This window comes from Tyto alba, unplaced genomic scaffold (genome assembly GCF_018691265.1).
Source record: "Tyto alba isolate M040663 unplaced genomic scaffold, T.alba_DEE_v4.0 Super-Scaffold_44, whole genome shotgun sequence".
Lineage (NCBI taxonomy): Eukaryota > Metazoa > Chordata > Aves > Strigiformes > Tytonidae > Tyto > Tyto alba.
This window is the reverse complement of record NW_024881320.1, coordinates 33,245-45,657: the sequence shown is the minus strand read 5'-3', so window position 1 is coordinate 45,657 and position 12,413 is coordinate 33,245. Positions and strand designations below refer to the sequence as shown.

General features: G+C 68.0%; 2 protein-coding genes across 3 annotated transcripts; both read left to right on the top strand.

Annotated features, from left to right (window-relative positions):
- Positions 1 to 318: 318 nt before the first annotated feature.
- LRFN1 (leucine rich repeat and fibronectin type III domain containing 1) lies at positions 319 to 9,111 on the top strand. Of its 2 annotated transcripts, XM_042805571.1 has the most exons (4): positions 319 to 399; positions 3,138 to 3,185; positions 4,205 to 5,545; positions 6,856 to 9,111. In XM_042805571.1, exons 3-4 carry the CDS (start codon positions 4,227 to 4,229, stop codon positions 7,427 to 7,429), a joined length of 1,893 nt encoding a protein of 630 aa, XP_042661505.1. In that variant the 5' UTR covers positions 319 to 399; positions 3,138 to 3,185; positions 4,205 to 4,226; the 3' UTR covers positions 7,430 to 9,111. The 2 variants fall into 2 exon arrangements, with proteins under 2 accessions (XP_042661505.1, XP_042661504.1); XM_042805570.1 differs by lacking the exon at positions 319 to 399 and having other exon boundaries at positions 2,461 to 3,185.
- Positions 9,112 to 11,244: 2,133 nt separating this feature from the next.
- SYCN (syncollin) lies at positions 11,245 to 12,353 on the top strand. The gene has a single exon (XM_032985795.2). It carries the CDS (start codon positions 11,245 to 11,247, stop codon positions 11,641 to 11,643), a length of 399 nt encoding a protein of 132 aa, XP_032841686.2. The 3' UTR covers positions 11,644 to 12,353.
- The last annotated feature ends 60 nt before the right edge of the window (positions 12,354 to 12,413 follow it).

Sequence of the window (12,413 nt, the reverse complement as noted above, 5' to 3'; positions counted from 1 at the left end):
CGCCCCGCCCCGGCGGCTCTGCGGCTCCGAGCGGCGGCGGCGGCGGCGGCGGCGGCGGCCTGTGCCGGCGGGACCGGGGCTGCACCGGCACCGGCACCGGCCGCGGGGCCGCCGGCCGCCATCCCCCCCGGCACCCCCCGGCACCCCGCTGCTCCCCCACCCCGCTACCGGCGCCCCCCTCCATCCCATCGCCCCTCCCCAACCCCGCTACAACCGGGCCCGGTGCCCCCCCTCCCCCACCCCCGCCCATGGCCCCCCGGTGGGGCGACGCCTGACAGGGCCCGGTGCCCCCCCCCGCCCCCCCTCCCCCGCCTCCCCCCCCCCCCCCTCCGCCCCCCCCCCGGCCGGTGCCGCGCTCGGAGCCGCGATGGGAGCGTCCGGGGGCTGAGCCCCCCCCAGGTACCGGGGGCCTTCACCGGGGGGGGTACCGGGGCTCGGGGTGCCGGGGGGGGGGGTTACCGGGGGGGGGATCGGTTACCGGGGGGGGCGGTTACCGGGGGGTGGGGGGTACAGGAGGGGGGAGGCGTTACTGGGGGAGGGGGTGGGGGGCAATTACCGGGGGGCGGCACCGGGGGATGGGGGAGGCACCAGAGGAGGGGTCCCTGGGTTGTGCAGTCCTGTACTGGTCTATACGGGGCCATAATGGGCCATAATGGGCCAAGCAGTCTTGTACCGGTCTGTACTGGGCCATAGAGGGCTGTGCACCCCTGTACTGGTCTGCACTGGTCTGTGCAGTCCTGTACTGGTCTGTATTGGGCCATAACGGGCTAAGCAGTCTTGCACTGGTCTGTACTGGGTCTGTACTGGTCTGTGCAGTCCTGTACTGGCCCATAACGGGCCACACAGTCTTGTACTGGTCTGTATTGGGCCATAACGGGCCATGCAATCCTGTACTGGTCTGCCCTGGGTCTGTACTGGTCTGTATTGGGCCATAAAGGTCTGTGTACTCTTGCACTGCTCTGCCCCTGGGTCTGTACTGGTCTGTGCTGTCCTGTATTGGTCTGTATTGAGCCATAACGGGCCATGCAATCCTGTACTGGTCTGTGCTGTCCTGTACTGGTCTGTATTGGGCCATAATGGGCTAAGCAGTCTTGCACTGGTCTGCCCTGGGTCTGTACTGGTCTGTGCAGTCCTGTACTGGCCCATAATGGGCCAAGCAGTCTTGTACTGGTTATTACTGGGCCATAAAGGGCTGTGCACTCCTGTACTGGTCTGTACTGAGTCTGTACTGGTCTGTGCAGTGCTGTATTGGCCCATAATGGGCCATGCACTCTTGTACTGGTCTGTACTGGGTCTGTACTCATCTGTGCAGTCCTGTACTGGTCTGTATGGGGCCATACAGGTTTCTGCAGCCCTGTACTGGTCTGTACTGGGTCTGTACTGGCCTGTGCTACCCTGTACTGGTCTATATTGGGCCACAAAGGGCTGTGCACTTGTACTGGTCTGTACTGGGCTGTGCTGTCCCATACTGGTCTGTACTACACCACACTAGACTGTGCAGTCCTGTACTGGGCCGTACTGGGCCATGCTGGGCTGTTCTGAGCCACTTGGGGTTGTACTGGGCCACGCTGGGCCATACTGGGATATGCTGGGTCTTACCAGCCTGTGCTGGCCCACACTGGGCTGTGCTGAGCCATACTGGCCCACACTGGGCTGTACTGAGCCATACTGGCCCACACTGGGCTGTACTGAGCCATACTGGCCCACACTGGGCTGTGCTGAGCCATACTGGCCCACACTGGGCTGTGCTGAGCCATACTGGCCCACACTGGGCTGTACTGAGCCATACTGGCCCACACTGGGCTGTGCTGAGCCATACTGGGCTGTGCTGAGCCATACTGGGCTGTACTGAGCCATACTGGACTGTACTGCTCATACAGACTGGGCTGTGCTGGGCCACACTGGGCTGTGTTGGCCCATACTGGCCCATACTGGTGTATATTGGTCTGTGCTGGGTCATACTGGGCTATACTGATCCGTACGGCCTCATATTGTGTTCTACTGGGCTGTCCTGAGCTGTACTGGCTTATACTGGGCCATACTGGGCCATCATTGGCAATCCTGGGCTGTGCTGGCCCATACTGACTTATACTGGGTTATACTGGTCCTTACAGGGCTTTCCTGGCTTATACTGGCCCGTGTTGGGCCTGCACTGGCTCCTACTGGGCTGTGCTGGGCTGTACTGGCCTGGATTGGGCTGTACTGGGCTGTGCTGGGCCTTATTAGACTGTAATGGGCTATGTGGGGTATTCCCAGGTGATACTGGGCTCTACTGGGCTAGTGTTGGGCTGTACTGGCCTGGATTGGGCTGTACTGGGCTTTGCTGGGCTATACTGAGCTGTACTGGGCTGTTCTGGGCCATGCTGGGATGTGTGGAGCCGTACTGGGCTGTTCTGGGCCAAACTGGGCTGTATTGGGCTGTTCTGGGCCATACTGGGATGTGTGGAGCCATACTGGGCCATACTGGGCTGTTTTGGGCCAAACTGGGCTGTTCTGGGCCATACTGGGGTGTGCGGAGCCATACTGGGCTGTACTGGGCTGTTCTGGGCCAAACTGGGCTGTTCTGGGCCATACTGGGGTGTGCGGAGCCATACTGGGCCGTACTGGGCTGTTCTGGGCCATACTGGGGTGTGTGGAGCCATACTGGGCTGTATTGGGCCATACTGGGTCTTACCGAGCAATACTGGGCTGTACTGGGCCATACCAGGCTCTGTGGGTCTGTGCTGGGCCAGACTGGTCTGTATGGGGCCACACTGGGCTGTGCTGAGCCATACGGGGTCAGACAAGGCTGTGTGCAGCTGGACTGGTCCGTACTGGTCCATACTGGTCTGTACTGGTCCGTACTGGGCCATACTAGTCCGTACTGGGCCATACTGGTCCGTACTGGTCCGTACTGGTCCATACTGGTCCGTACTGGTCTGTACTGGTCTGTACTGGGCCATACTGGTCAGTACTGGTCCGTACTGGTCCGTACTGGTCCGTACTGGTCCGTACTGGTCTGTACTGGGCCATACTGGTCAGTACTGGTCCGTACTGGTCCGTACTGGTCTGTACTGGTCCGTACTGGTCCGTACTGGTCCATACTGGTCCGTACTGGTCCGTACTGGTCCGTACTGGCCCGTCCCCTGTCCCCACAGGCCCCGTGGCGACGCCCAGACGGGACCGACATGGAGCCCTGAGAGGAGGTAACGGGATCTCACGGGGTCTCACAGGATCACATGGGATCTAATGGGATCACTGGGATCACACGGGGGGGGGGAGGGGGGCACAGGATCACATGGGATCACAGGGGGGATCTCCTGGGATCTCTCAGGGCCTCGCGGGTATGCATGGGGCATGTGGGATCTCACAGGGCCACATGGGATCCCGCAGGATCGAGCAGGATCATGGGACACACGGGATCACTGGGATCACATGGGGGCACATGGGATCACACGGGATCACATGGGAACACACGGGATCGCTGAGATCACACAGGGGCAAACCGGATCACACCAGAACACACGGGATCCCATGGGATCACCGGGATCACACAGGATCACTGGGATCACACAGGACCGCTGGGATCACACGGGGTCGCTGGGATCACACGGGATTGCTGGGATCACATGGGATCACATGGGAACACACGGGATCGCTGGGATCACACAGGATCTCACGACTCCCAGGGGATCGGGTGGTGCCTGGTCCCCCCCCCCGGGTCCCAATCCTGACTCTGTCCCCCCCAGGGCCCGATCCTGCCCCCTCCCCACCCCCCTGGGCCCGATCCTGACTCTGTCCTCCCCCGGGCCCGATCCTGCCTGCCCCCCACCCCCGGGCCCGATCCTGACTCTGTGCCCCGCCGGGCCTAATCCTGCCCGCCCCCCCCCACCCTCTGGCCCGATCCTGTCTTTGTCCCCCCCCCGGGCCCAATCCTGCCCACCCCCCACCCCCGGGCCCGATCCTGACTCTGTGCCCCGCCGGGCCTAATCCTGCCCGCCCCCCCCCACCCTCTGGCCCGATCCTGTCTTTGTCCCCCCCCCGGGCCCAATCCTGCCCACCCCCCACCCCCGGGCCCGATCCTGACTCTGTGCCCCACCGGGCCCGATCCTGCCCACCCCCCCCCCCCCCGGGCCCGATCCTGTCTCTGTCCCCCTCTGGGCCTGATCCTGCCCCCCAGCCTGACTCTGTTTCTCGCCCCCCGCCCCCCGCCCCTTTCCCGCAGGCGCCGCCGGGGCGGGCGGAGGATGGCGAAGCTGCTGGTGCCGCTGGTGATGCTGGGGGCGGTGGCGGGGTCCCACCGCTGCCCCCCCCGCTGCCTCTGCCCGGCGGCCGCCCCCAACCCCACCCTCCTCTGCGCCCGCACCGGCCTCCTGGCCGTGCCCCCCAGCCTGGACCGCGCCGCCGTGGAGCTGCGCCTGGCCGACAACTTCATCGGCGCCGTGGGGCGCGCCGACTTCGCCAACATGAGCAGCCTGGTCCACCTCACCCTCTCCCGCAACGGGCTGCGCCGGTTGGCGCCCGGCGCCTTCGCCGACCTCCGCGCCCTCCGCGCCCTCCACCTGGACGGCAACCGGCTGCCGGCGCTGAGCGGGGCGCAGCTGCGGGGCTTGGCCAGCCTCCGCCACCTCATCCTGGCCAACAACCAGCTGGCCGCCATCGAGCCCGCCGCCTTCGCCGCCTTCGCCGCCACGGTGGAGGATCTCGACCTCTCCCACAACAACCTGCCGGCGCTGCCGTGGGAGGCGGTGGCCGGCATGGCCAGCTTGGCCACGCTGACGCTGGACCACAACCTGCTGGAGCGGGTCCCCGCCGGGGCGGTGGCGCGGTTGCCGCGGTTGGCGCGGTTGGATCTCACCGCCAACCGGTTGCGGGCGCTGCCGCCGGTGCCGGGACCGCCGGGACCCAGTCTGGCGGCTGGGGGGAACCCGTTGCATTGCAACTGCGAACTGCTGTGGTTGCGCCGGTTGGCGCAGCCGGGCCGGTTGGAGAGCTGCGCCTCGCCGCCGCCGCTCGCCGGCCGCCTGCTCTGGGCCGTGCCGGAGGAGGAGCTGGCGTGCCGGGCGCCGGCCATCGCCGGAGCGGCCGCCGACCCCGCCGCCGTCTTGGAAGGTCAACCCTTACGGTTGGGCTGCGCGGCCGCCGGCGACCCGCCGCCGGCCTTGCACTGGTTGGGGCCCGACGGGCGGCTGGTGCAGAACGGGTCGCGCCGCGCCGTCCGCCCCGACGGCTCCTTGGAGCTGCGGGTGGCCACGCTCCGCGACCACGGCGCCTTCACCTGCGTCGCCTCCAACGCCGCCGGCGAGGCGGCCGCCCGGGTGCAGGTGGCCGTCCTGCCGCTGCCCGTCCCCCGCGGTGACGCCGACGCCGACGCCGGGCCCGGCCCTTCCGACATGGCCCGCGCCGGCGGCAACGAGTCGCGGGCGGCGGGCGAGCGGCGCATCGTGGCGGCCGAGCTGACGGCCTCCTCGGCGCGCATCCGCTGGCTGCCCCAGCGCCACGTCCCCGGCATCCGCATGTTCCAGATCCAGTACAACAGCTCCCTCGACGACTCCCTCGTCTACAGGTGGGTGCCGGCGGCGGGGCCGGGGGGGGGGGCGCTGGTGGGAGGGTGGGGGTGGGTGTGTGGTGCTGGGTGTCCTGGGGCGGTGCCCGGCGTTGCACGGGGCCACGGGGCGTCGCACGGCGGCTGGTGGCGTCACACGGGACGCGACGGCGTTTCACAGGGCCCGGGGGCATTGCGCGGTGCCACAGGGAATCACACGGCACCCGGCGGCATCGCACGGGGCTTGGGGGCATTGCACGGGGCTTGGTGGCATTGCATGGTGCTCAGTGGCATTGCACGGGGCTTGGGGGCATTGCACGGTGCCTGGTGACATTGCACGGTGGCTGGTGGCATTGCACAGTGCTCAGTGGCATTGCACGGGGCTTGGTGGCATTGCACAGTGCTCGGTGGCATTGCACAGTGCTCGGTGGCATTGCACGGTGCCTGGTGGCATTGCACAGGGCTTGGTGGCATTGCACAGTGCTCAGTGGCATTGCACGGGGCTTGGTGGCATTGCACGGGGCTTGGTGGCATTGCACGGTGCTCGGTGGCATTGCACGGGGCTTGGTGGCATTGCACTGCACCCAGTGGCACTGCATGGCACCACGGGACATTGCACAGGGCCTGGTGACATCACATGGGGCTCAAGTGGCATTGCACGGGGCTTGGTGGCATTGCACCGTGCCACGGGGCTTTGCACAGTACCCGGTGGCATTGCACGGGGCTCGGTGCCACTGCATGGTGCCACAGGGCATCACGTGGGGCTCAGTGGCATTGCACTGCACCCGGTGGCACTGCACGGCACCACGGGACATCGCACAGGGCCTGGTGACATCACATGGGGCTCAGTGGCATTGCGCGGTGCCAGGGGGCTTTGCACGGGGCCTGGTGACATTGCACGGTGCCTGGTGGCATTGCACGGTGCCTGGTGGCATTGCACAGGGGCTCGGTGGCATTGCGTGGTGCCACAAGGCAATTGCACGGGGCTCAGCGGCATCGCACGGCACCGCGGGACATTGCACGGGGCCTGGTGGCATCGCACGGGGCTCGATGGCATCACGTGGCACCCGGTGACATCACACGGGGCTCGATGGCATCACGTGGCACCCGGTGACATCGCACGGGGCTCGGTGGCACGGCGTGGCACCCGCTGACATCGCACGGCACGGCGCAGCGTCCCCCCACGCCGCGCCCCGCGGCCCCACGTGCTGTCGCGCCAGGCCCCTCCGCACCGCGCGGCATCACCCCCCACCCCCTCCCCAAATCCCACCTGTGTGTGTGTGTGTTTCCCCCCCCCGCCCGACCCCCCCCCCCGTGCCCCCCCCCCCCAGGCTGCTGCCACCCTCCAGCCGGAGCTTCGTGCTGCGGGACCTGGCCGCGGGGCGCGAGTACGACCTCTGCGTCTCGGCGCTCTACGCCGAGGGGACGACGGCGCTGCCCACCGCCCGCGCCCTCGGCTGCGTCCGCTTCGCCACGGCCGGGGGGGCCCCCGGCTGCGCCGCCCTCCCCCGGCCCCACTTCTTGGGGGGCACCGTCATCATCGTCATCGGCGCCGCCATCGCCGCCTCCGTCCTCGTCTTCATCCTCATCCTCACCGCCCGCTACAAGGCGGCGGCCGCCCGCCGCCCCCCCGCCGCCGTCGCCAGCGTCTGCTCCCAGACCAACGGCACCCACAGACCCCCCGAGCCGGAGCCGCCGCCGCCGCCCCCCGCCACCCTCCCACCCCCAGCACCCATGGGTGCTGCGGGGGGCGGGGCGCGGGAGCTCTTCCCCAGCCACAGCTACCCGCGGCGCGCACGGACTCGGCGCCACGGCTCGCTGCCGCGCCTCGACCTGCCCGACGCGGCCCCCCCCCTGCGCCCCTCTTTCGGCAGCACCCACTGGATGCTCGAGAGCACCGTCTAGGGTGGGGGGGGTGGGTGGGGGGGAGCGGTGGGGGTGCGGGGGCGGGCGTGGGGGGTGGGCAGCACCCCAGGGTGCGCGGGGGCAGCCCCGGGGCCTCGGCATCCCCCTGCGCCCCTGGGTGCTCACGTGCACCCCCGGGTGCCCAAACGCAGCGTTGGGTGCTCCTGCGGACCCCCAGGTGCCCAAATACACCCTTGGGTGCTCCTGGGTGCCTGAACACAGAACCCTTGGGTGCTCCTGCACCTCCTCGGGTGCCCAAATACAGCCTGGGGTGCTCCTGGGTGCCTGAACACAGCACCCTTGGGTGCTCCTGAACACCCCCAGGTGCCCAAATACAGCGTTGGGTGCTCCTGGGTGCCTGAAAGCAGAACCCTTGGGTGCTCCTGCACCTCCTCGGGTGCCCAAATACAGCCTGGGGTGCTCCTGGGTGCTGGAACACAGCACCCTTGGGTGCTCCTGCACCTCCTTGGGTGCCCAAATACAGCCTGGGGTGCTCCTGGGTGCCTGAACGCAGCACCCTTGGGTGCTCCTGCACCTCCTCGGGTGCCCAAATACAGCCTGGGGTGCTCCTGGGTGCTGGAACACAGCACCCTTGGGTGCTCCTGCACCTCCTTGGGTGCCCAAATACAGCCTGGGGTGCTCCTGGGTGCCTGAACGCAGCACCCTTGGGTGCTCCTGCACCTCCTCGGGTGCCCAAATACAGCCTGGGGTGCTCCTACGCACCCTTGGGTGCCTGAACACAGCACCCTTGGGTTCCCAAATACACCCTTGGGTGCTGCTGGGTGCCTGAACGCAGCACCCTTGGGTGCCCAAACACAGCGTTGGGTGCTCCTGTGCACCCTTGGGTGCTTGTATGCAGCAGCCTTGGGTGCCCAAATACATCCTTGGGTGCTCCTGGGTGCCCGATCGCACCCCTGGGGTGCCTGGTGCCCCCGTGGGTGCCCCCACGCAGCCATGGCTGCTCAGATGCAGCCCCAGCACCCCTGGGTGCTGCAGGGCCCCCCACCCAACCCTCCCATTCCCCCCCCCCCCCCCCCAGGTGGTTGCGGCTGCCACTGGGTGCCTGCACCCACCCCTGGGTGCTCCTTGAGGTCCCTGCGGGCACCCATGTGCCTCCCCGGGCACCCATTGGCATCCATGTGCCCCCCCGCCCCCCCCCCACTTCGGGGGCACCCATATGCAACCCAGTACCTACCTGGCACCCACGCGGGCACCCCTGGGACACGCGTGGGCACCGTGACACGCGTGGGCACCACGACACACGTGTGTGTGTGCGCCCTGACGGGGCGGGGGTGGGGGGAGGAACGCGTACGCCGGGACTTCTGCGCACACCCCCCCCCCCCCCCGAACACGTGTGTGCGTGCCCCCCCCCGCCCCGAACACGCGTGTGCGCATGTGCCACCCCCCCGGCCTGCGCCTCCCCCCCCCCCCCCCCCCCCCCCCCGCCGCGGTGCCTTCGGCCGGGCTGGTGGCGGGGGGGGGGCCCCGCACACGCCACTGACATGTCTGCACAGATGACACGAGAACCGCAGCCCCCCCCCCCAACCCAGCCCTCCCGGGGGGGGGGGGGGGGGGAACGGATACCCGGGTGTCCCCCGTGTGTGTCCCCCCCCCCGTGTCCCCCCCCCCCCCGCCTCGGCCCGGGGCCTCCTATCTGGCTGGTCTGGATAATCCCCCCTTCCCCCCCCCCCGCCCCATTTCCCCCCCCCCGCCCCGTCACCCCCCGTTTGCCCCGTACCTCCCCCAATCTGCCCCCTCCCCCCCCCAGCCCTACTTGCCCCCCTTCCCACCCACCAGCCGCCCCCCCCCGGGCCCCCCCCCCCCGGCCCGCTGCAGTGTTTAACACAAGTTTTTACATTAAAAACCTGTGCCCCCCCCGCCCGGGGCGATTAAACCTTTTGTGTGTGAAGAGGAGGGGGAGCCGCTCTGTCTGTGGGGGGGCCTGGGGGGGTCCCCTCTGTTTGGGGGGGCCGGGGGGGGGTCTCTGTGTGTGTGGGGGCCCTCTGTTTGGGGGGGGGGCGGGGGGGTCTCCTCTGTCTGTGAGGGGGTCCCCTCTGTTTGGGGGGGGCCGGGGGGGTCTCCTCTGTCTGTGAGGGGGTCCCCCTCTGTTTGGGGGGGGCCGGGGGGGTCTCCTCTGTCTGTGAGGGGGTCCCCCTCTGTTTGGGGGGGGGCGGGGGGGGGGCCTCTCTGTCTGTGGGGGGGGCCCCCTCTGTTTGGGGGGGGCCGGGGGGGCCCTTCTGTCTGTGGGGGAGCCCCTCCTGTTTGGGGGGGCCCCCTCTGTTTGGGGGGGGCCCCCTCTGTTTGGGGGGGCCGGGGGGGTCTCGTTTGTCTATGGGGGGGCCCCCCTCTGTGTGGGGGGGGCTGGGGAGGTCCCACTCACTGGGGGAGTCCGGGGAGCCCCAGCCTCATACGAGACCCCCAAGAAGCCCCTATAAGAGGCAGCTCCCTGCATGCAAATGAACTCATTAGTATGCTAATGAGCAGGCTAACAAGGTGGGCACCGTGGCCACATTGGCTGAAGGGGTGGGGGGTGGAGCTATGCTAATGAGGGACAGGGTAATTATGCCCCCCCCCCCCGCGGTTGCTAGGATACCGTTGCCAGGATGGGGGGGGGATGCAGTTGCCGGGAGACCGCCGGCGCCATGACAAGGGCGTGGCTTTGGCTCATTAACATGCAAACAAGGGGTGGAGCTTGCACACACACCCCCGCCCCCAGGGTTCTGCTAATTACCACCACCCCCCCGAGCTAATTACACCCCCACCCCCCCCCAATTTGCATACAGGACAGCTGGGGCCTCAGCCTGGCCTTGCCCCAGCTCTGTGCCTCAGTTTCCCCAAGGCCACAGCCGAGGTCATGGGGGGGGAGGGGGAGGACACCTGGGTCTTTTCACGTGGTGGGGGGGGCGGACGACACCTGGGTCCCCTCTCAGGGGTGTGGGGGACACACACACACCTGGGTCCACTCTCAGGGGTGGGGGACACACACACCCCTGGGTCCCCTCTCAGGGGTGGGGGGGACACACACACACCTGGGTCCCCTTTTAGGGGTGGGGGGGACACACACCTGGGTCCCCTTTTAGGGGTGGGGGACACACACACACCTGGGTCCCCTCTCAGGGGTGGGGGGGGGACACACACACCTGGGTCCCCTCTCGGGACACACACACACACACACACACACACACGCACACACACACACACCTGGGTCCCCTCTCAAGGGTGGGGGACACACCTGGGTCCTCTCTCAGGGGTGGGGGACACACACCCCTGGGTTCCCTTTTAGGGGTGGGGGACACACACACCTGGGTCCCCTCTCAGGGGTGGGGGACACACCTGGGTCCCCTCTCAGGGGTGGGGGACACACACACCTGGGTCCCCTCTCAGGGGTGGGGGGGACACACACCTGGGTCCCCTCTCAAGGGTGGGGGACACACCTGGGTCCCCTCTCAGGGGTGGGGGGGACACACACCTGGGTCCCCTCTCAGGGGTGGGGGGGACACACACCTGGGACCCCTCTCAGGGGTGGGGGGGACACACACCTGGGACCCCTCTCAGGGGTGGGGGGGACACACACCTGGGACCCCTCTCAGGGGTGGGACACACACACACACCTGGGTCCCTTCTCAGGGGTGGGGGGGGGGAAGGTCCCGGGCACCTGTGTCCCCTCCCCAGGGGGTGGGGGATCCCAGGCTCTGACACCTGGGTCCTTTCCCAGCGAAGGGGGAGGCCCGGTTATTTGGGTGCCACCCCCACCCCCCGTCCTTGGTCCCGGGTATATCTTGGGCGGCACTGGGCGCGGCCGGGGGGGGGTGGCGATGGCGGCGCTGGTGGTGGCGGTGCTGGTGGTGGCGGCGCTGGCGGGGGCCGGGGCGCAGTGCCCGGCCCCCTCCGACCTGCGGACGGCCAACGGCACCCGCATCTGCGCCCAGCTCTACGCCGACAACAGCCCCTACTACGACCAGTGCTGCGAGGGGCCCGTGCTGGTGGTGGAACCCGGCGCCGACGACCCCTACATGCCCCACAACTGGGCCGCCCGCGTCTCCTCCTTGGTGGTGGGCACCCGATGCGAGCTGACCGTCTGGTCTCGGGCCGGTAAGAAGGGAAAGAGCCGGACTTTCGGGACCGGCGCGGTGCCGCGGCTGCAGGAGGTGCGGCGGGGTCTCTTCGGCAATTGGAACGATGCCATCAGGGGTTACTACTGCAAGTGCAAGTGAGGCGGGCGGCGCGGGGCGGCGCGGGGCAACGCCAGTCATCGCGGGCCAATGCGAGTCAACACGGGCCAAGAGGAGTCAATGTGAGTCAACGGGGGCCAAGACAAGTCAACGTGAGTCAACGCAAGTCTATGTGGGCCAAGACAAGCCAACGTGAGTCAATGCAAGTCAACGCGCGTCAAGACAAATCAACGTCAAGTCAATACGAGCCAGCGTGGTCAAACGTGGGTCAACCTCGGCCAAGACGAGTCCAGATGGGTCAACGTGGGCCAAGACAAACCAACGTGCGCCAAGGCGAGCCAACGCGTGTCAAGGCGAGCCAACACACGTCGAGGCAAGCCAACACACGTCAAGGTGAGCCAACGCGTGTCAAGGCGAGCCAACACACGTCAAGGTGAGCCAACGCGTGTCAAGGCGAGCCAACACACGTCGAGGCGAGCCAACACACGTCAAGGTGAGCCAACGCGTGTCAAGGCGAGCCAACACACGTCAAGGTGAGCCAACGCGTGTCAAGGTGAGCCAACGCGAGCCAAGGCGGGCCAAGACGAGTCAACGTGAGTCCACGCAGGTCACCGTGAGTCCCCATGGGTCAAGAGTGCCAGATGTAGGCTGACACGTGTTGACGTGGCAGTGCCACCCCCTCGCTCCGCCCCCCCCCCCCCATCACATCGCACAGCTCCCAGTGCAGCCAATAAAGCCTGGAGGCCGCAGCAGCTCCCGCCTCGCTGGTGCTTTATTGGGGGGAAGAGGGGTGGGGGGGGCAGCAGCCCCCC

Coding starts and splice junctions, on each gene's coding strand:
- LRFN1 (XM_042805570.1), top strand. CDS start 2,743: ATGGGGCCACACTGGGCTGTGCTGAGCCATACGGGGTCAGACAAGGCT. Junction 3,186..4,204: donor ACATGGAGCCCTGAGAGGAG/GTAACGGGATCT, acceptor CCTTTCCCGCAG/GCGCCGCCGGGGCGGGCGGA. Junction 5,546..6,855: donor GACGACTCCCTCGTCTACAG/GTGGGTGCCGGC, acceptor CCCCCCCCCCAG/GCTGCTGCCACCCTCCAGCC.
- SYCN (XM_032985795.2), top strand. CDS start 11,245: ATGGCGGCGCTGGTGGTGGCGGTGCTGGTGGTGGCGGCGCTGGCGGGG.